Raw genomic sequence first — 23,996 nt, 5'->3', positions numbered from 1 at the left:
GGGGCAATCAGCAGCATGGAAATGGCTGAAAGGATGGTTGAGCAAAGGATGACAGAGAGAAAAAGTAGGAAGACTCCACCAAATACATATTAAGAAGTTCTGCGCGAATGGAGGAAAACTTTGAACTTTGCTGAAAGTCTACTGACATAACAGCCTCGGGGTACTGGCCCGCGGGATTAAATGAGGTGCACTGTAATATATGCCAGGCACAAAACGGTGATGACAGAAGACAACTACCGTATAAAATAAATTTGAATGAATGGATTTGTAAGAAAAGATGGTTCACAAGGCACACTATAGCTTTATTTCATTGATGCACTTTATTCAGTCTCCCAGATATAAATGGCAGCAGTATAAATCTCACTAGTCCTTTTAGGCACGCCAGGGCAAGCCGTTTGAAGTCTCAGTAGTGGGAATGCGTTTGGTTGGCATTCGGGCAACAGTATCACAAGTGGCGCTACAGAGGGGAATGACACCAGTCTCTGGCCGACCTACTTCAAAGCACGAACTGCTGATAGGGAACACCGATTCCCCATTTATATAGTCAAACCATCGAAACGCTTTTCATGTTGTGCATCTGGCATCGGGGAGCCGCCACACACAAGGAGGCTGCAACACTTTCAGTGTTTGATTCATCATATTTACAAGCGCGACAAAAACAGCAGACCAAATTACAGAGCCAAACATCCCACCCTCCTCGAGAGCAGTCGCTTTTTTAGAAACTGAGCACCGTCGCTCACTGCCAACACCAAAGAGGGGTACACACTGCTGAGCACGACAAACCCACAGGCTTTGAATTTCCAGATCATATTTTTCCTGTGTATCTTATGATGTTACCAGCTGCAGTGATGAAAATTTACCGCTGGTTTTGGGCGGCGGCATAAGTTATTGGTTCTGCTCTGGGTTGTCTCCACTGGAGCTGAACTGGCCACTTTTTGATTTATACAAGGACACTTGCAGAAGGATATGGCTCTCTTTTTTTCCCCTTTCCTCCTCTTGAACTTGGCTTTCTTTTGTGCTTTTTCTAGTTCTGCTTCTTTAGCAGGGATGACCCTGTAGTTTAGTGGAGAGAACATGACAGTGAAGCCTCCAGGGTGAGGGTTTAATTATCACTGGGACCCCAATCTGACCTTTAGATGTATGGGCACGTGCTACTGTAAGCCTCTTCCATATTAGCTATATCTTATATGTTAGTCCTGTCCTTTAGCGAGGCCATCAGTAATAGTGGAGTAATGTGCATGTTTGCTGTTTTTGTAGCTGTGTTCATATGGGCCACGAGGGGACAGGCAATTTATAGTCCGCAATAGTAATAATTCCTCTTTTTTTGTGACCTTGTTTGGTTGTTTTGAGATGAGACATTTTCATTATCCCTCCATCCCAGTTGAATTGTAGCTGAAGTGACCCCCACCCAGAAACAAAAACAACTTCTTGACGTCATATTCCCAGAGTGTACAATATTAGTGCCCTGGTGGGGGGGGGGGGGGGGGGACTCCTCAGATTAACAGGGCACAAAATTTGAAAATCTCCCTTTCTTTAGAAGTCAAGTTAGACAGGCAACCCGACCGAAACAGGAAGAGGACGACACTACAAACCCATTACAGCAGCTCCCCACCACTGCTACCGCGCACACACACACACACCAAAGCTCTATGGGAGACTGTGCAGTCAAAAGGAAGATACTTGTCAAAGTACACCGGTGTCACCCAGCTCACCAATTCTCTGGCTGAGCATCAGTACTCCCCACAGACGCAAAGGCTATTAGGTCTTTTTTTTTTTCTTCCCTTCTCCTCTCTGGACCCACTCTGTCACTGCTCTCCCACAACGGCCCACCAATTAAGGGTAACAAGCTGACAAAAGTGAAAGTAGGGTTTGCCCTGAGATCACCCCGTCGCTGTTAGATCCCCCCACCACCACCACACTCAGCAAAAGCCAAATGCTAACAATCCCGGCCTCTAAACTGTTGTCCTTCTTCAGGCGGGACACAGATAGGTGAGAGTTTAACAGCACCACCTGTTTGCAGGTCAGAGGAGCTTTTTTTTTTTTTTGACGAGACCTCCAACTAATTACGATAAACAAACCGTGAAGTGTGTATCAGAAACTAAAGTTGCTTTTTTTCTTCACTGCATGAAATTGTGAAAAGATGATTTAAAATGGTGTTGAACTGTGTCCAAGCGAAGGCTGCCTGTTGTTGTGTTTCTTTGAAAAGTATGGCTTGGTTAATCCAAACGACAGGTGATCCAGACTGTCACAGCAGTGGATAAGGACGATTTCGCAAACGGACAGCGGTTTTCCTTCGCCCTGCCAAGCCAGTTACCGGCTAATCCCAACTTCACCCTGAAGGACAATGAAGGTAATGAAAGTGATCAATATGTTTGTTTGTAATTCTTATGAGGGTTTCTCCTCTGCCTCTCTCTCCAGTTTTTTTTTTTTTGTTGCTTCTTTTATACCTCCGGGGCAAGGCTCCATCCTCAACACTCACATTCAAAGATCCAATAAGCTGTAGGTGCTGATCTCCTTCGAGGTAGAATTATAAATATGTGCTTTTCTGATTGGGTTTTGTTGACAGTTGGAGACTCGATGACTATCAGCGTTTCTGGTATGAGGCAGGACTCAGCGAGACACAAGAGTCACAGGGGTTTGCCATGTTTGCTCACTGTGTTGTCAAATAGATTACTTGCTCTGGTGCTCGTTCTCTTTTTCCTGCCTCTTTCCACGTCTTTCTTGCTACTCCCTCTCTCTTTGGCAGTAAAGGGCCAACAGTGGCTGTTTCTATGGCAACCATCCCGGTCTCAGTTGGATACCTAGACCCCAGGTTGGTCTGTGCAATCACAGGGCTTTTAAAGCTCTCAGCCAAAAGATCTCGCTGCTCCCCACTGAATAAAGTTCACAACAGCCCAGATGAATCCCTGAGCTAGCGAGAGAAAAGGAATAGAGTGATAGAGACACAAGGTGACACAAAGAGAGACATTAAGGGAAAAAAATCAATGAGATAATAGACGATAAGTCTTGTTTGCCCCTCAGCTCCAGCCGCCTTGCCTTTGCCAACTTTTCCTTCACTGCGGTCCAGAGGGACATTTCCTGCATTTGTCAAAGAGGCATAGGCTATCTGTTTTTAAAACGCTCACGACATAGAATATCATATCTTTTTTTCCCATATCCTTTATTAGTCAGGAAGTGCTCCTATAACATGAGTAGTATTTTTGTTTTCTAAGTACAAATGGCTTTAAACATGTGAGCTGGCCAGAACAACCATCGTCCGTTGGCTCCTGAGCCCTGCTGGCACTGTCGGGAGTTAGACGCTCTTCTCCAGAGCATCTGAATGGTAATAGAGAGTAGAGAACAACACTTATTAATTTACTCTGTCCCACATCTATAGACCCTTCTCTGCTGCCGCCCTCTACTGTGCTCTTAACTTAATCCTAAATGGTCAATTCATTACCACTCCATTGTTCAGGCTGAAACTGCCTTATCATTAGCCTTTTTTTATTGGGGGGGAAGATTTGATTTTTCTTTATCCAATGGATTAACCTGCATTAGCTTTAGCAAGTTTACCAACAATGTCAGTCAATGTTGATAAAACTGAAAATTATTAAAGAGCAAAAACTTCTCCGTTCTTATTACATCATCATCGTTTGTCCTGCCTTCAGAGATGCTGATTGGCTCGGTGTTTTCCTCTAACAAGGAAGTCGTTGAGGCAGCTCCAGACCTTTGAATTGCTCGAACAAAGTTTGAAGAGTGGACAGGACGAATGAAATTGAGTGGCAAACCGCATTTCAGGGATCAAGCTAGCTTTGCTGCCCTGTGCCGTTAAACCACACTGCAACCGTTTTATTACCAGCATACTGCTTCTCAAAAAGGTCTAGGGAACTTGCATTTATTACCACCTCAGGAGGTGCTACTGGGAGCCACTGGATGGAGCAATCAAAGGTGAAAATCATTGATTGGCTGAATACTTGCATTACCCCTCTACTGTCACCACCCAGTATGACATTCTACTTTATTTGGAGAACACAAAAAATAGTAACTAATGTGGATGTTATAAGGAAGTAATGATTAGTTACATGCTAATTAGTGCCTGAGTCAATCTGTAAAGTTTCATCGAGTAAGTGCTCATTATGCTGATTCACAGATATCCAGGAAATAATCATTAGATATGGATTCATTAACATGGTATCGAACAGTCTGGTCTTGGATAAGTAATTACTGAATAACTGTTTGTTCCTGATCTTTCCTTGGTAACTACTCAGGATTTTGTGTACAGTGTTAGCAAAACATCCTCCTTGTGATCCCCACAGGGAAATTCTTTTGGTCAAGATTCATTACAGAAGAAAGAGGTCATACATACACAATAAAGCTGAATACCACTGTAGAATATTGATTAAGTAATATATCAATCTGCACCGAGTTCATCAACCCCCCGATAGACGCATACATAAACACTACAGCCTGCGTCAACTGCACCAACAACCCAATTCAGGGCATTCATTACACATTTTTGCAACTTTGTCATACACTAGTCTTTTACTGTTTACCACCGGCTCCACAGGAGCAGCTAAGCAACTTGCTAGATGGGTTTAAAGTGGTTCCAGTTGGCATGGTGTTGACCATGGTGGGCCAGCGGATAGTACTGTTTTCTGAGAGCAAGAGGATCCTGGGTTCAATCCCATCCATTCTGTGTGGCTTTCGGACTTCCTCCTTGTATTTTCGTGGGTTGCCTCCCACAGTCCAGAGACATGCTTGTTAAGTGAACTGGAGACTCTGGATTGCAGATAGGTAAACAAATGATCTGTGACTGAGCCCTGTGATGGACTGCTTGGGATGTCTTGCTGCAGTCTGCCCAATGCATGCTGGGATGAACTCCAGCCTTCTTTCACCCTTAATTGGATTAAGCGGGTACAGAGAATGAAAAGGAAGTGGTTCTTGTTTAAATTTTAGTTTCAAAACGCCAACCCTCTGCTAACACAATCCCCTCCTTGCCTCTTTGTTAAAACGCTCCAGCTCCATCCTTGCCTACCGCAGACATATCCACTTGGTTGATAGAGCATATTTTTGTGCTTGCAATAAAAAGGAGTCTCATATTCCTGAAAAAGTGCTTTCCATATTAGAAGTTCTTTGCTGGGCGAGAGAAGCACAGAACAATGAATCATACTGTTGACTCCCTGTGTCTGATAATTAAAGCAAGCGCTCCATGTTTGGAGCTTATTCGTTACTGCAGTAAAAGACTTGACAGTCGGTAGCTGTTCGACGCCAGGTCATAATACCTCCCCTCTGTTGTTGTGTAGCTGATGGAAATCCCTCTCACACACACCAACAACTAACTCTCTTGTGACCTCCTTTCCTTCTCAGTTTGTTTGGGATGGCTCTTCACTGAATGTGTTAGAAGTTGCACACAGTGACATAACTAAGAACAAATGGTGTGCCTTAAGAAACATGCAAAGGGATTTGTCCAGTATGTTTATTTTGTTATATAGATGTAGGAAAAAAACTTAATACATAGCAGTACAAGCCTGTTTTGTGTGTCACGCACTCATCAGCTGCCAAGTTGGCTATATATATATAATTTTTTACCGCCAATTACCCCACCCCCTCTGCCGATCCGGGGAGGGCTGCAGACTACCACATGCCTCCTCCGATACATGTGGAGTTGCCAGGGGGACATAGTGCATGGGAGGATCATGCTATTCCCCCTGAACAGGCAACCAGGACACATTCTGGCTTTACACCCGACCAAGCCAGAGGTAACACGGGGAATAGACTGCTACGCCCCATGGCATCATACATTGACAATTTGCCCAAGTGTTGATATAAGATGCACAAGTTATCCTTCGATGTCTGTATGAGATGCAACGGGTGTTCAGTAGATTCAAATGTTAAACTTCCCACCTGATCCATCAATATTGATTACATAAAACACGTGGTTAGGTAATGGTTAATCCGCCGTGTCACATACAAATGACGAAAGGTACCTGGCGGTCTGATATCGATACTTTGACAAAAGCGTCGATCTGTGATGCTGTGGGATTGCTATCATTTTTCTCTCCTTTACTAATTCCAGGTAATTTAGCCATTGAGATTTAAAAAGGAATCAGTAGGTCATTTTTCTGTCTGCTATCATCTTTTTTCAGTTCTGCTGCTAATCTAAGGTAGTTCTCGTGTTAAACGCTCCCCTCTCTTTTTCACAGTATCAAATCAGGAAGTATTTTTTCAAATGATGCTATGAGCAGAGAAAGATTTATCAGTTCAGACTGAAGAGCCCACCTCCTCAACTTACAGTGTACAGACTAGGCTGTGGCTCCATAAGACACACGTGTGCATTGGAGGTGTTCCCTGGTAAATGCAGGTCAAACTCCTCAGCAGCCCATTAGAGATGAAAAAGAAGAGGTCTGTAAGCACTTTGTGGTCAGCGTGTATTGTTTAAATGTCATTTTTCAATACATTTGACTCGGCTCTGCATACTCTACAAAGGCTGAAAATGGAAGGCCTCTTTGATCTTGTTATCTGTCAAATTGGGATGGCATTTCCTTCTAAAAAGGCAATTAAATCGGGGTTATGATTTCTAAACAACCTAGATACTTAAAGATCAATTGATTTCTGAATGCATCTTCTCCCGCTATGCATACAGAAAATCCTGTAATATTACAGTTAATCAGCGGTGTTTGAAGCAATGCTGTCAAGCCCGTGATAAGTGGGAAGTTTAATTAGCCTTGGTGTCATTCATACCTCACTAGCAGTGGATGTTAAACTTCTAGCTTTTCCAAACACTCATGATCTGCTGAAACAGCATAATTTGTGCTAAGCAGGCAGAGCAGCCTTTCTCATGCTGCTTCTGTCAAGACACAACCAACTAAGGTGAGCACGTAAAACTGCTAACCGGTGTAAAAGTATTGGCATCTGACAGCCTCTCCTGTCACTAAATAGATTGTCAGGATTTACAGTGTCAGATTTTTTTCTCTCCATGCTGTACTGAAATGATGATGAGCTAGGATTTTAGATAAACAAAAATACACATTCTTTGATCAGCTACTTGTTTTAGGAGTTAATATTCTAATAAGGTTTTTCTATTGTATGAGGTTCATGCAGTACGCTCACTGAGCCCTCTGCAGTGCTCTTATCAGCAGCCTTTGGTTTTGCAGTGAAACACTAAGCTGTTTGGGTCTTGTTTGTGTAGAAGAGGAACATACTTCTTTAACATCCAGCACACTTTGAAAGTGGGCCAGTACTAATCATGTTTGGATGTGCCACCAACAAGTTTCTGGTATTTACATACTAAAATGACCTGCCCAGAAAACTACTACTACTTTCAGCTGTTCCCGTTAGGGGTTGCCACTGCGGATCATCCGTTTCCATCTCTTCCTGTCCTCTCTCACCACATCCATGAAACTCCTCTTCCCTGGCAGCTCCATATTTAGCATCCTTCTCCCAATATACCCAGCATCTCTCCTCCACACATGTCCAAACCATCTCAATCTTGCCTCTCTTGCTTTGTCTCCAACCTGAGCTGTCCACACTTTGGATAAAAAACATGTCATACTGTTGCTGCAAATCAATGAAAAAGAGAAGAGATGTTGGTCTTGACAATTAGCCCCTATCCAACATCTGCTCTCACAGCTGGGCAGTGATTTTACCCCCACCCTCAAATCTAAGCCTTACTAATCCATGCTGACAGACTCTTAAAAAGAGTTTTTTTTTCCATCCTCTAGCTTGACTTGTTGTTTGCTGTCTGTGGGAAAACCCTGTTATTTGTGTACAAGCTAATGAGTGTTTGAAAAACACTGGGTATTTCATTAATATGCATGCATAAAAACATTTGGCCTGTTGCCTGTAAGCCAAAAGCCTTGTGGCTCCATATGATTTCTGAAAGGCTGGCTATCTCCCCATGCAGTCCATGTGGTGCTATAACACTTTATCACTGTTTACTATGTACAGCGCAGCAAATGAACAGAGAGTGTGGCCTTTTATTAGAGACTCTTGGCACTAAACTGGAAGGACACTGGTTTGATTCTCTGCAACAGCTGTTGTGTTAACATACAGCCACATGCCTTGCCAGAGTACTATTGTGCTGGCCATTACTCCACCCCCACCATGACCTGCTCGGCTAGTTGTAAGCTAGCAGCTAATTCATATCAGAAAACTGATTTATATTAAGGTCTCGGCCTCAGCTACAAGTCTTAAATCTAACTTTTATGAAAGATGTATTAATTTTTAACTAGTCATTAACATTCATTTATCTGTGAAAAATTGAGGACATTGGTGAGTCTGCCTCCAAGTCCCTCAATATCCAACACCACCACAAGAGTAGCTGCTATTCTGGAATCAAACTAGTATAGAAGACGGGTAAAATCAGATTTCTACTGTAGTATAATTCTCTTGAGTTCAGATTAGCACTGATGAACCAAATATTCCAAGATTTGCTTCCATGAAAGCACGACAAGCCAAGGATTTATATTTTAAAATACAAACGTTTAGAGCAACAACAAAAAAATTCTAGCGCACCCACACACAGGACTTCCTTGACATTTGCACACAGTGTATACTTCAGCTGCCATAAATATCCATAAGAGTCTGTAGCGAAAAGGATCCTCTTTCAAATTGTTACCTGCTGCTCCAAAATAGTGGCACCATTGTGCGATTGTTTTACACTATAAACAGCAGCTGTTCAACTAGAGCGAAGATTTGTGCCGTGTAGAGTCAGCGACTCCTACACACACGCCCACAGAAATAAAGGAACAATTCAAGCAAAAGAGCACATACCAGGCAAGGCACAGTCCGTTAAGAAACGGTTGTGTGTCACACGTCTTCCTCATTGTTATATTTAGCTTCTATTTTTTTTTAATCATACTCCATATGTTTTCCAGATGGCCCGGTCTGTGAAAAATGGTTAAATTTAGTGTGCCGTATCGCATTATTGATTATCTAAAGGTTCGCTTTGCATTTTACACTTGGAACAGTGCATTCTCCCTGGTACCAAAGCGCCATCATGTTTCATTATCTGCTTCATGCTGTGGCGGAACATCTCTGCACGGTCAACTGGTTCTGTCGGACAGACCAACAGAGTCTTTGGCTATTAGGAAAACTAGCCACCGACAGCCAGTGGCTGGGTGACCCGTGACGTCAGGAAGCGCGAGATATGGAGAGAGACAAAAACGCTCCAGAGATCATGTTGGAGATGCAGCAGCCAATCAAGCAGAGAAAGAACTCATTAGAGTTTTACCTCTTTCTTTTTTTTGTGCATTTTCGAAGATCAAGTTTTTATCAGCTGCTGTAAAAATCGCACATAGTTTCATAACTTTAGCGAAGGCAAATGAGGAGTTCATAAGTGATACTTGGCTTATCATGGTAATGCGCCAGAAAAAGGGGAAGAGGATGAGGCTATTTGCCAGTGAGTAGCTCATAATTCTGCTTAACGAAGCCTGATGCTCCATATTCCCCAGGGGGCCGCAGAACCTCACACACACGGAAGAAAATTACAATAGTATGTGAATGTCTGTACACCAACACACACATGCACGGTACGTCAATAGATCAATTTCACACCCTTGTTCATTAAGACACCAATGCATGCATGAATTTTATGTCACCCATAAAATATTTTTAAGTTACAGCAAAAACGGACACCACAGAAAAGTGCTTGTGCTGCAAATATGGCCCCAGACACTAAATTTATGGTCAACAAACTCCAGTTTTTCCACCAGATCTGGAAGCATTGCTACTGGTTAATCACAGCAGTGAGTAAATGACACGACACAGCTAACTTCAAGTTGACCTCATAAATCACAAACTTTTCTCAGCTCACCCAACTTCCTGTTTCCTGCCTACCAACACCTGTGCGTAGCGAGCCGCATGCTGTCACGCCACAGTTAACGTGTGACCGTGCTACTTTGTGCCGTCTCTCCTCTCATGTGGATTGCAGGAGACTCATTTCCCTCGCCATGGTCTGCACAAGGACCCTGCACCGCCACGGAGCTCTGCTTGAAAAGCACAAAGGCTGTGACGGTGAATACCAAATATACTCAGCCTCCGAGTCACACTGCCTTCGCTTTGTCCCTTTGACTATCTCTCTCCCAAACCCACACAAGTTCTACTCATTTCCTCTGTACCTATCCACTCTCTCACTTGGGCATAGACGCACACACACCATCGCAGATTCTATGTCTGTTCCTCTGCACTTCTGTCTCACTTGCACACAGACACCATTTCTCTTCCCTTTTTATTCTCTCCGTTTCCAACTTCCCATCTCCCCTCATTATTTGCATCTCACAGACACACTAGCCACTCAATCCCCTTCACCCCCACCCATCTGCCGGCTGATGCGGTGATACTGAGAGTCTGACTTAATAAAGCTTGAAGTACACGTTGTCATTCTGACTGTCGATCATTGTAATTATTCATAGATGGAGCAGAGATTGGAGTGGGAGGCAAGGTCTCGGAGCAGCTGTATGATGCTACGCCTGCTACCGAGATGTTTTCATAAAGGAGGGAGATAAAAACAAAAAAGGGGTTGTCCTGTTCAAGATTTGCTGCATTATCTGGACCTCAAAGAGTTGTGAAGAATACATAATCATTATGTACAGAGACTATGTCTTTTGGGGCGCTGGGTGCAGAAAAGGGGGTTTCAGTGGCACTGAGTAATTTAGAAGTTAATTACTTAATATTCCAGATTAATGAATGACATAGAAAATACACTGTTGCTTCTCTTATTTATTAGGTTATTATTCTAAAATTTTAGGTCAGTGGCTTGACACAATAGTTTTAAAAGGGTGTTTTTAACTGTGTTTGATTCCAGAAGCCGTTATGTGGGGATAGCCCCACTCTTGCAACAGCCAATGCTTTGAGTATGGGAAAACAACAATACACATGCCCAAAGCTTTTGGCAACAGAAGCAGGTAGCATGAACCTGATGCCAAGCGGGGCTGGTTGACTGTTGCCCCGCTGCTATTCGATTGGCTATATTTGCTGAGTAACTTCTCATCATTTTTGTAGTTAGCGGTTCGCAGAAGTTGTATTTCACCTGGAAAGCAGCTGCCATCATGAATGAGGTGGATTGTCTTTTCGAACACAAATTTGAAACGCTGCCATTTGAAGAAAAACTTGGGATTAAACGCCTCGGTGCCCACCAGCCGCAGGACATTGTTATAAACCAAACGGCAGGCAAACATAGTCATGGATTTAGGGCATCCGGGTAGCGCAGCGGTCTATTCTGTTGCCAACCAACACGGGGCTCGCCGGTTTGAATCCCCGTGTTACCTCCGGCTTGGTCAGGCGTCCCTACTGACACAATTGGCCGTGTCTGCGAGTGGGAAGCCGGATGTGGGTATGTGTCCTGGTCGCTGCAGTAGCGCCTCCTCTGGTCAGTCGGGGCGCCTGTTCGGGGAGGAAGGGGAACTGGGGGGAATAGCGTGATCCTCCCACACGCTACGTCCCCCTGGTAAAACTCCTCACTGTCAGGTGAAAAGAAGCACCTGGAGACTCCACATGTATCGAAGGAGGCATGTGTAGTCTGCAGCCCTCCCCGGATCAGCAGAGGCGCTGGAGCAGAGACCAGGACGGCTCAGAAGAGTGGGGTAGTTGTCCAAGTATAACTGGGGAGAAACCCCCCCCCCTCCAAAAAAAAAAATCACAGATTTAATGTGGAGTGATTCTCCAGGGGAAAAAAATGGCTAACTGCTAGCTTTTCCAAGAAGACGCTTTTTTTGCTTCCCGATTGTGTTATCTGGAGGGGATGGCACCTGGTCAAGAGCAAGTTTCCAGGATCTCAAGCATCTTTCTGAGTGGATTACCAAACATGAAAGCAACAGGAGTCATCTAGACAGGGCGGTGAGGTTGGGCTTGCTCAGCCAAGCACACACAGCTACCCAAATTGACAGCACGTAGAAATGGGGGATTGAGCAGCATAACCAGCAAGCTGAGGAGAAGAGGTCTGTGTTCAGCCAGATTAACACTAGAACGACCGGGATTTCACTCCTACCTAAAACGACCGCCCATGGTTTGTAAACTCTATATTCTGTCAAGATAAATACCCAGTTGAGATATTCATGCAGTGCATATGTTAGTATGTCTGTTAGGAAACTACTGATACCAAAATTAACATTTTAACAACTGTAATACAATTTCTAAAACAATTTAAATATCAGAGAGACATAGTCGAACTTGAATAGCAAAATTTAAAAAGTGAAAATATTACCTGAAAAACAAAATGGAAAACACATATTGCTAATCTAACAAACGTAACAAGGCCTATAAAACGTGAAATGTAAAAGAAAAGAACTGAAAATAACCATTGAAACCGTCCCAAACAACGACTGGAACTTCAAAACTACCAGAACAACCACAGGCGGCCAAAATGACTACGAGAACGACCGGGATTTCACTTCACCTAAAACCAGCACGAGCCGTCAAAATGACTACCCATGGTTGTTAAGCTCTATATTCTGTCAAGATAAATACCCAGTTGAGATATTAATGCATTGCATATGTTAGTGTGTCTGTTAGGAAATGACACCAAAATTAAACTTCTAACAACTTCAATACTATTTATCAAACAATTTAAAATGGCCGCTGTCCAACACCTGTAAATACTGCAACAACTCGGTGGTAGTCATGGGGCGTCTGTACCCAGACATGTTGGAAATAATCAAAACTCAAGTTTAGACTATTACTCTCCACTGGAGGACGCTAGTGTGTTTCTAGGACAGAGCAACGAACTTCATGAAGGAAATGATGCGACCAACACACATCATAAATAGTGCGATGACGCGCAAATTACGCATGGCCATTTTAGGCAGCTCTTATAACTTTTTTTTGTACAATTGATCTAAAACTCGTTTCAATGCAAAAAAAATAAATGCAATTTTAGGAGCATTCAGGCAGCGGCAGGTCTGTAGCTTTTTTTCCCCTCCACAAAGTTATTAAACTGAAAATCCAAAAGTGTCAAAATGACGGCCTTGGTCGTTCTAGTGTTAAACTGTGTGGAAAATATGACATAGCACTATGTGACCATGACGAGTCGGCAGACTGTCTGAACCCTGGAGTTTTCTGATGCATATTTGACACCATGTGTGAGGGTGACTCAAGGCTCCAGACGCACAATGATGCTCAGCCAGTTTTCAAGGGGACTTCGAGCACGATTCAGAATGAGCTGTTGGAGTGCATGTACCAGGAGCACAGGGAGAAAACACTACCCACGTGAGCTATGAACTGGTGAGAGAGAATCAGATTATCTTGCTGTTGAAGCGTGGTATGTATTTGTAATGTGGTTCCATCGGGTCAAAGACATGTATGTTAGGGTTGATACTCCAGTCTGCGCCCCTGACCCAGGCAATGGAAAAAAGAACTGGAGTTGATCCCCGGGTGCTGCACACTGCTCCTAGTGTAGGACGGGTTAAATGCAGAGAATGAATTTCGTTGTATGTATGTACAATAACAAATAGTGTCCCCATTAAGTTTCTTCTTATGGTGAATCAAAGGTTTGGCGCAAAACTCACTGCTGCTCAACTGTTTAATCCTGTGAATAGTGACATACTTGTTTGCCTTTACTCATGTGGGCTTCCCTCCCTCTATTGCCATTCCTGAGCCTGCAAACAGCTTGTGTGTTGACGGTCACATTGCCATATTTTATGTAGTCCTGCAGTGCCCTGTAGTTATGCTTTTGAAGAGTCAATATTATTATTTCAGGAGGGATATGAAGCATTATGTCAGACAGTAAAATCCTGTAATTTTCTGGTCATGCCTCTGTCCAAAGTAGTGGTGTGCCACCATTTTATTTTCGTGTCTATGCGTATTTTTGCATGTATTTTTCATCTCTGTCGTGGACTGTGTGTCTGGGTCGTGTGAGCTATTTTTTCCTCTGCTCCATCATCCCTCCATTATACTCCTCTCTCGCTCCCTCTCTCACCTTCATTTGGTTTCTATTTATCGAGGTGACGTGTTATTGAAAAAGCGGAGTGTACCGGCGCTTGTCTAAGGTGAAATGCTCTCTCGCAGCCTGGCAATACAATAAATTAGTATCTTGGAAATGAATAAGTGGTGGCAAACAATGTAGGAAACCTGCAAATGTGAGAGCAACAGAAAGAGAGGGAGGGAGAGAGAGTCTTCCACTCTGAGAGACATCAAAAACAAGAGGATGGCAAGTTGGATTCTTTTTTTTTTCTTCTCCTTTTTGCTAAGCATCCGTCCCCTCAATTAAAATGCCCATCTGGAGAAATGGGTTGAAACAGGTCGATGAGCCTCATGAGCAGAATGGGGTAATTGTGGGAGGGAGACAGGAAACCATCCAGGTTGGGAGCTAGCAGGTCTTCCATGCCAGGGGGGGTGAGGTGTTGGGGGAGGTGGGTTAATTTCCCTTAATGAATTCTCCCTTTCCTCCGCAGACAGCACAGCCAGCATCATCACCAGACGGAGGCGTTTCAACCACCTGACCCAGGAGCTTTATGAGCTGCCCATCGTGGTGTGGGACGGCGGGGAGCCGTCACTCAGCGGCACCAGCACGCTGACCCTACGCGTGTGCCCGTGCCAGCGCTACGGCAGGATCCGGACCTGCCAGGGCGAGGCGTTCCTCTCCTCCGCTGGCCTCAGCACCGGGGCCCTCATCGCCATTCTACTCTGCATCCTGATCCTGCTGGGTAGGCCGGGGGCGGGGTGATTTAGGCTTGCCTCTACTGGGGGGACGGGGCAATCATCCAGAGGGCATAGGTAAAGGAGAAGTGGTGTGTGTGTTGGGGGGGGGGGTGATAGGGACGGGGGCAGAGGAGGAAAAGATGTTGGACCAGAAGTGTGAGAGTACAGGAGGAATTCAGAATGAGGATGAAGTAAGCTGAAGTGACAGGGAGGGGGGAATGAATGAAAAGAGGGCAGTGGGTTGTGAATGGTGCAGAGAAACAGAAAAGATAAAGGTGTCTGGATGAGGGCAGATTGGGAAAAGGAAAGGAATATGAGGGCAGCGGAGAGGAGAGGTGTGTGGAGACGGCGGGATTGGTGTGATTAAATAGACAGTGGAGAGAAACTGATCCATCCCATGGGGGAAATACAGAGAGCGGAGGAGGCTTGGGGTTGGAAAATGTCTTGGCTCCGACTTATCGTCATCTCACACAGATCTCCCTTTTTCAATTTTACTTTTTTTTTTCCCCACACTATACTTCCGACCCCTACTTTGGCAGAACACTGTGCATGGGGGATGCAAACGGTCTGTCATCAAAGATTAACAGGAACTCTCATTAGACCACCTACAGCCAGGTAAAACAGGTGTGAAAGGTGAGGAAGACTGGGGGTGTGGGGGTCATATGCAAATGGCCCCATACCAGCAAGTTGCCTCCCCGTTTAAACATTAAAAAGTCAGCCAGAAACTGTGGATAATTAACACAGTTCTCCATATCCCTCCTCCCATCCGACTCCTCCACTAAATGATTGTCTGTGGACATCAGCGCGTGAAGGTTATGCATGTTCACATCAGCAGTCTCTACACACTGGCTGAAGCCAAAGCCTGTGGCTTGGAGGAACAAAAGGCCATCACCACTATTTGAAGCAAACGCTAGAATGAGAGCGGAAGAGAGAGAGAGGCTGCATCACAAATCACAGCAAACTCTGACGGAGAGAGCGAGAGTTAGCGGGGTCTTGCTGGTTGCAGACAGTCGGTGGTGTGTTGTGTTGGAGAATTGCTGCAGAATAGAAGCTAGCCACAGGTAAGAGACAGAAAGCATCACCGTCTGTGTCAGATTCCTGCTCTTGGTTTTGTGGATGCTGAGTGGTGTCTTGGCCCGACAGATTGATTTGTTTTTCTTTTCTTTTGTTATTGAGGTTTTCTTCGTTGAGGTGAGATGTGTTTATCTCACTCGCACAGGTTTTTTCCTCTTCCTTCAGCCTTCCATTACTTTGTTTTATCATGTCATTTCTGTTTCGTATTCTCTCAACTAAAACAATGATTAATTTAGGGGAGGCCAGAGAAAAGACGACACACAGGCATCGGGGCTGCTTCATGGGTAATTTTCAAGCTGGACTGAAACCAACCATGACAAATGTGACATGAAATATTCATAATTTTAGCACGTTTTGCATTTGACTTATCTGGTTTCATGGAAACTCTGAAAATGCAGGACATGTTTTCACAGAGAATATGACAATGACGTGTGAATGGACAGACAGTGTCCTACTGCATGACGTGTTTGGAGAACTGTGGCACTGATAAGTCTACTACTACTACTACTTTCGGCTGCTCCCGTTAGGGGTCACCACAGCGGCTCATCCGTCTCCATCTCTTCCTGTCCTCTGCATCTCCCTCTGTCACACCAGCCACCTCCTCGTTGGCTCTCCTCTTTTCCTCTTCCCTGGCAGCTCCATATTCAGCATCCTTTTCCCAATATACCCAGCATCTCTCCTCCACACATGTCCAAACCATCTCAAGCTTGCTCTCTTCCTTTGTCTCCAAACCATCCAACTTGAGCTGTCCGTCTAGTGTACTCATTCCTAATCCTGTCCTTCGTCATCATTCCCAATGAAAATCTTAGCATCTTCAACTCTGCCACCTCCTGTCTTTTCATCAGTGCCACTGTCTCCAAACCATACAACATAGCTGCTCTCACTACCATCTTGTAAACCTTCCCTTTAACTCTTGCTGGTACCCTTCTGTCACAAATCACTCCTGACACTCTTCTCCAGCCTGCCTGCACTCCCCATATACACCTACAAATAAGAAGGTAAACACATGCACATAAATGTAAATTGAAGTATACATGTGTACTTGATATTAAACAGCACCAAGTATAGGGAACCACCAACATGAAGACTTTTTAAGCCTAATTTATTCTTATTGGTCTCCAGTTTATAGGAAAATGAAACCTAATCCAAGTATAAGTCTTGTCTGAAAGCCACATCAATATTTCAGATGAGGAAGTGCAAACTCGGCCCTGCCCCTGGTTAAATCTCAACCAAATCGTGACAATTGGCTCAAAATGTAATTACATTTCTTAACATACAGCGGTCTGGATTTCATAATGAAGTTTAAATATGGATGACAGTAGAGGAGTAAAGACCAGAACACGCTGGCTGCTGCTCAGCAGTCCTGCCTCCTCACACCGACTGTTCACAACACTTTTCTATTCTGCAGCACCGATGCTCCTACAGACTGGAATTTTCCCTTGTACAGAACAGTTGTGAAAGCAGCGCTTTTCCTGTTTAATGTGTGTCGGCTGGCGTGCCGTTTGTGCTGCAGACAGCATGTGACGTGCATCATTCGACTCACCGCTCCGCTTCTACACCAGTGTGTGTTCGGCTTTACTGTGCCTCTGTTCAAACACATGCACAGGTGCTTCCTACATAGGACCAACTAATGATCCTCTCAGCTAGCAAGAGCAGAGGCCAGCACGCATCTAGGGATCTGACTTTACTGAATAAAAGAGGGACTCTTTGTGATAGAAAAACGGCTTCTCTCTTCGGGCAGTCACAATCACTAGCAACTTTCATTTTTTTTCAAAATATACCCATTTGTTTCTTCTGTGTTGTTACAAAGACATAACTGCTGTGCTAATTAAGGATAGATGGCAAATAAAATACATGGCAGGGGACTTACTTGGTGCTACTACTGTAGAAACCAGATCTGTTACTGTATAAAGGCTGCCCGAGCCACAAACTGATTTAATGAGCAATGCCTTGAACCTGAGCCGCTCTTCCTTTGGAATTCAAGTCATAGCTGAGTAAATGACTTGCGGAGCATCCGTGTATGTGCTATGTAGGGAGACGGTGGGCAGAGTTTCCAGGGAGTCTCCATGCTGCTACTGTTAATATAGCTTCAGCATAGGTTATATTAGTTATTCAACCAATCAATCTATAGATCAACCATGCATTATCTATACAGAACATGTAGTACCTAAAATATGTATGCAATACGTAAATGTGTTTCGAGAGAGTACAAACCCCAGTTAGGGTGAGAGACACGGAGGTGGGGTAAGAAATTAAGGGTTTGGGGAAGGGCTAGATACCAGGTAGGGTACATAGTGCGGTGAGTCAGAGAAAATACCGTGGAATAAACCACTAAGTGCGTATTCCTGCATTATCTGGGCATCATATTCTGTTTCCATTAAATTTAGATTAGTCACTTCTGCTCTAGAGCGGGGTCTTGAAATGTTAACATGGGCAGGATGTGGTGGGGGGGAAAAGGAGGAGGTGTATAAGGAAGCAGTAAAAAATAAATAAATAAATAAAATTTAGCTCCAAGTGCTTCTCAGAGCGACTGACTCAGCTTACCCTACACACACTCGCCCTGGTCTCACGTGTGATTGGTCGTTTAAACAGTATGCCGATAAGCACCGTCCCAGACAAATTGCTTTTTTTTCTTCTTCTTCCTACCCTCTCCAACCTGGGCGCAGCCGATGTACCAGCAACTCCCTTTAGAGGCCAGTGTGGACTGAAGGACGTGTTCTGGACAACAGAGTGAACTAATCAGACTTAGTTGTGAGGACTTCTGTCAAACTCTTGTGATGGAACTGTACTAGCTGTAATGAAATACTAAATAAGAATCTGTCCTGTTATTTGCCAAGCAGGTTTAAACACACAAGGGATTTGACTGGTGAGGTTATTCACACAAAACTAAACTCAGATTTATAAGGGTAGCTTCTATAAATATGAGGTGCAAAGGGAAAAGACAGAATAAAGGAAATAATGGGCCCTATGTCTGTAGATACAATGCACTATCTACACAGTGTCGGATACAGCATCTATACTGTGTAGCTAGAGAGGGACAGGCTCCAGCATGCCCCACGACCCTGACAGCAGGATAAGCAGTTTGGATAATGGATGGATGGAGTGAGAAGAAGAGATCAAAAATGGATAGATTTTTGTTCTAGTTGTGTGTGAAGCTGCCCCTGATTCTGTCAACAGAGCACCACACTAGAGCCAAATTTCATGAAAAGATGCATTAGCCAAATGTGTCGAGGCATCCATCGGCTTGTGAGATCTGCAGCCAACACCTCAGCTACCTCGCTCTCCTAGTCTCTCTCTGACTTCCTGGATAGGATAATGAAGGTACACCCGTCGTCAAAACTGCTTCAGGGTGTCATTTTCCCAGAAGAGAAAGCTCTCGCCTCGTATGTGTTAGGAGCTTTTTCATCCGGACAGGGAGATCTCAGACATGGCAGCACAGAGCTGTTCCCATAAATGTGGAGAGCAGTTCTACCAGAAACAACATGACATGTCAGACGTTTCATTCACAGGTGAAAGAAAAAAAATAATATGTATGTGAGAGAGGGAAGTGTCTTGCTGGTTTCAGACAGTCTGGTGGTGTCTGGTTGGTCACACTTTATTTGAAGCGGTGTGCACAAGGCTGACACACTGCCACAACCATGTCACGACACCTGTCATGAACATGGAGTGTTTATGACTGTTGTCATGAAGTGTCATTCTGTCAATTTTGTCACATCTGTGTGGCGTGGCGGTCTATTCCATTGCCTACCAACACGGGGATCGGCGGTTCGAATCCCCGTGTTACCTCCAGCCTGGTTGGGCGTCCCTACAGACACAGTTGGCCGTGTCTGCAGGTGGGAAGCCAGATATGTGTCCTGGTTGCTGCACTAGCATCTCCTCTGGTCGGTCGGGGTATCTGTTCAGAGGGGAAGGAGAACTGGGGGGAACAGTGTGATCCTCCCACGCGCTACGTCCCCCTGGTGAAACTCCTCACTGTCAGGGGAAAAGAAGCGGCTGGTGACTCCACTTGTATCAGAGGAGGCATGTGGTAGTCTGCAGCCCTCCCCGGATCGACGGGGGGTTGTGCAGAGACCGGGACAACTTGACATAACTGACCGAATGACAATTAATGACGGGAGTCAAACATTCTTAAATACTCCTATGTTCGTGACAGGTGTCATGTCGGTCTTATGCACACCCCTTCAGATAGGTTTTTTTCCCGTCATTTTCATATTTGAAGCGCGTCTTTTTTTTAACTGTTAGCGTTCAAAAGTGACCTGACTGGCACGCAGAGGTCGCGGGGCCGAATGCTTCAACAGGAACAATGATCTATGTGGGTCGTCTCTGCTAATGCAGTGTAACGAACCCCCGTTGAAGATCACACCACCGTAAAAAAAAAAATGTACTTCCCTTGCCTGTTGCCATTTTATTAAAAGGAAGTGAGCGGCAACATCTTGCAGAGCGGTCATCATTAACCCAAGCAGCATAACTCCCATTAGCTATGGGAGCAAGTTCCGAGCTGTGGCGTCTCATCAAATATTACTTTGCCTCGCAACTTCATTAACACTTCGATAAGGTTCTCTTGTGGCAAGCTACTTATTTGCATAGACATACGACAACTCTGTGGGCAGCATATCTTTTACTGTGGAAATGTTGTGCAGTGTCTGAGGGTCTTCCCATTTCTGAGCCAACTTAAAACGGCGAGATAAACAGACACAATCTGCGTCACGCTGTATCCCTCTATACTTAGCCGCACTGCGTTTGGACCGAAAGTAACGTTAAACCCGCTTCGGAGCGCATAACGGGGATACTCTCATCAACCCAGGCTGCTTGCATTCAAAGAGTCATCACCGCTATTGCTAATGACAGCTAATGTGCTTTATTGACTTACAGCTCCTCCATGCTTGGCTAGCGTTAGTGTCCTGATGGAAAATCGGATAAATAAGCACATAAAAACAGCCTCTCATTCGGTTAGCTGTTTACGAACCACAACGTGTTAATGTGTTATGAGCTATGAATTAACGAACAACATGAGGGCATGCAGGAGATGTAGCATTAGCATAAAATCAGCTGGAACGTTGTAACCACATTCAACTGTGCCATTATGATGCAATGTTGCTCAGCTAAGCATTTTGTTGATTTCATTACCTTTGAATACAAATCATCCCTCTTTCTTCTCTCTGCTGCTCCTACATCCGTTATGGCGCTCTTCATTACTGTGAAATATGTTGGCGTGTAAATATGATTTTGTCAATTCCCCTGCGTGACACTTTTTATTGTTTTGTTTTCTCGTACCCAGCTAACATTTTTGCATATGTTTTTTTCCTCCATTTGAATACGGATTATCACTTTATATCTACTGCACCAGATTTTGCAAATATGCTACTGATGAAAGAACATACGAATTTTTCAACAAGTCTGAATAGATATCTATTCTATCTATCTGTGGCCATCTTTCTGCTCATTTCATTATTTCTTTTGCATTTAACTCTCTCTCTCTCTCTCAGCTATCGTGATTCTCTTCATCACCCTGCGTCGCAGCAAGAAGGAGCCTCTCATCATCTCCGAGGAGGACATCCGTGAGAACGTGGTCACCTACGATGATGAGGGCGGGGGCGAGGAGGACACGGAGGCGTTCGACATCATCGCCCTGCGGAACCCGGCCGCTGCTGAGGAGCTGAAGTTTCGCCGGGACGTGCGCCCAGAAGGGAGGCAACACTGCAAGCTGCCCCGCGGTCAGCGGAGCCCCTCGATGGAGCTGGATGAGGTGGGGGTGCACAATTTCATCAGACAGAGACTGGTGGAGGCGGACCTGGACACCAGCGTGCCGCCCTACGACTCCCTCCAGACGTACGCCTACGAGGGCCAGGGTTCGCCCACCGGCTCCATCAGCTCTTTAGACTCACCCGGGACACACTCGGAGCAGGATTATAATTACTTGGATGACTGGGGACCCGAATTTCAGAAACTGGCGGAACTCTACGGAGAGGCAGATTCAGACGTGACAACCTAGTCAGTGATTTTGATGCCTGTTAAACCAAATCCATTTTGAAAAATCCGTTATTTGAGCAAGAAAAACCACACACTTTCAAACTGCTCCAGTTGTTGACTGATTGACTGCCCCCACCCCCATCCCACCTGCCCTCATTTTTTTCCCTCCCCCCCATTGTTTTGTTTGGGATCATGGATCGTTTATCTGGAAGTATTAAATCAGATTTTGGGATGGAAAAAAAAAACGACGATAAGGAAAAAAAAGGAAAATGGTATTTTCCTTGGTGTATATTTTTTATTGCTCAATAAAGTCCTGAAATCCATAAGAGTGGATATATGTGACACAGCGTTCGCTTCTCTTCCTTGGGGGATGGATATACACATTGAAGTTGAGGTTTCCTTGACTCAGGGCATAACCCCCGATTCAATGGGCGTATTATGATACTGAAGCAGCCGTATTCACAGTAATGACAAGTGAAGAGTCCAAAAAGGTATTTTGTCCTTTTTACTCTATTTCAACGTCATAGGTTCCACAGTAACTGGAATTGGCCAGACAGCATCAGAAGGAGCAAATGTAAAATCACTCAAGCTTGCCTGATGTTAACCTTGGAAAATAGAATAATTAATAAACCTCCAGCTGTGAATAGATGGGTGGGGGGGGATCACCTCCATGTTAGCCTTGTCTTAGTCTTTTGATATTTCCTTTAAAGCCAGACAGTGGGACAGCAACCAAGGAGACTATGAGCGAGTTTCATCAATCCATATTGATAACTAGGTTGTCATACTGTAACAATGTCAACTGAGTCATACTTGCCTTCTATGTATTCTCTTTGCCAATGCAATCTGGGAGCTTATCCTTCCAAGTGCAACATACAGTAACATAGGCCTACAGTATCGGCATGTCAGAGAATGGCCAATTTAATAATACAGTAATATCCATCCATTATCCAAACCGCTTAGCCTGCTGTCAGGGTCACGGAGATGCTGGAGCCTATCCCAGCAGTCATTGGGCAGCAGGCGGGGAGACACCCTGGACAGGCCGCCAGGCCATCACAGGGCTACAGTCATAATTCACCACAAATCTTTCCAAGTGACACACACACACACAACTCATCAGAAAACACACAGACAATCACGCACATGCAGTTTCAAGGAGGTTGCCAAGCCCCTTGGGCAGTTCTGGATCCAGAAATTTGCTAAAGGGCACTAGAGCGGTTATGTTGATCCAGTACATGTAGATTCCATTAAAATCATAGTGGGCGAAGTAGATTTAATCTTTAATCTGTATGACAAGTGACACGAGGAGAGAATGTTGCATCATCCGTTGTGTTCCTTGGCTGAAGAGTTCTGTTCCAGCACTGAAATATATCCATCCTGAACCAACAACTCATTTGTAACGCCAAAGACATTGGGTGTTAAAGTGGTATTACTTTGCTGATGAGCCATGTGCTGAGGCAAAAATATCAGCGCTTCGGGAAATTGCATCAGTTATATTTGGCATTTTAAGCATGCTGTTTAGCAATCTCTGCAGGCCTCCACCCAATCCAAACTCTCCTCTAGCCTGTGATGCTCATCTGGACCACTGAGTCTTTGCTGCCTCAGAAACATCGACAAGGGGCTGAAGACGAAGGGAGGATGAATGATGAATATTTTAGACCCTCTGCTCAGGACCTTCTGATATAACGCTTTCTCTCAACAGTCCCCCCTCTCTCTCTCACCCAATCATCTCTTTCTGCCCCATAGAATAATTGAGTCTTTTTTTGTCTTTTGAAACAAGTGTTTGAAACGAGACAGGGGAGACAGAGTCCAAGAGGAGCCCAAGGGCATGCCCAAGGCAAAGGTCATACAAAAGAGTTTGGGCCAACAGGCTGTCCACAAACTGGACTTGCTGAATATCTCTTGCTCTATATCATCCGCCTGTTTGTCTATCCATCTGTTCATCCAACTGGGTCCCGTTCTTTTCCCATCAAATCACAAGCTAGTCAAACGCTTGCAAATTAAAATGCCTCACATTTCTTTTATCCTTACTCAAGCCCAAACCTCAGGTCATCGCGTATTGTACTGTGATCTCAGGAAGTACAAAACAAACAACGGAAACTTTTAAATGAGCCCCACACTGGCAGCAAATATACTAGAGCTGTTTTGAAATGGATGACAGCTGGACAAAATTTAAAGCTCCCGTGAAATGAAATGTATTTTTTTATCTCTTTTATCTGCACCTAATCTGTATCAACTTAACACTAAGTTCCCGAGATATGCAAAATAATATTCAGTTTTATTTTTCTGTTTATAATATTAATGTTTCTTCTCTTCCTGACAAATGCAATAGTTTTTTGTTT

General features: G+C 44.4%; 1 protein-coding gene across 3 annotated transcripts in view; it reads left to right on the top strand.

Annotated features, from left to right (window-relative positions):
* The window catches only part of LOC130129501 (cadherin-18), a 94,279-nt gene extending 72,600 nt beyond the window's left edge, over nt 1-21,679 (top strand). For 2 of the 3 annotated variants that reach the window (XM_056299048.1, XM_056299049.1), the window contains 3 exons: nt 2,233-2,350; nt 14,367-14,618; nt 21,174-21,679. In XM_056299048.1, coding sequence (XP_056155023.1) covers nt 2,233-2,350; nt 14,367-14,618; nt 21,174-21,679 — 876 coding nt within the window. Of the gene's footprint in view, nt 1-2,232; nt 2,356-12,298; nt 12,372-14,363; nt 14,619-21,173 lie in introns of all 3 variants that reach the window. The other variant, XM_056299047.1, reaches the window with a different exon arrangement.
* The last annotated feature ends 2,317 nt before the right edge of the window (nt 21,680-23,996 follow it).

The sequence above is a fragment of the Lampris incognitus genome, chromosome 19 (genome assembly GCF_029633865.1).
Source record: "Lampris incognitus isolate fLamInc1 chromosome 19, fLamInc1.hap2, whole genome shotgun sequence".
In the NCBI taxonomy this organism is placed as follows: domain Eukaryota; kingdom Metazoa; phylum Chordata; class Actinopteri; order Lampriformes; family Lampridae; genus Lampris; species Lampris incognitus.
This window is presented reverse-complemented; position numbering and strand designations above follow the sequence as displayed.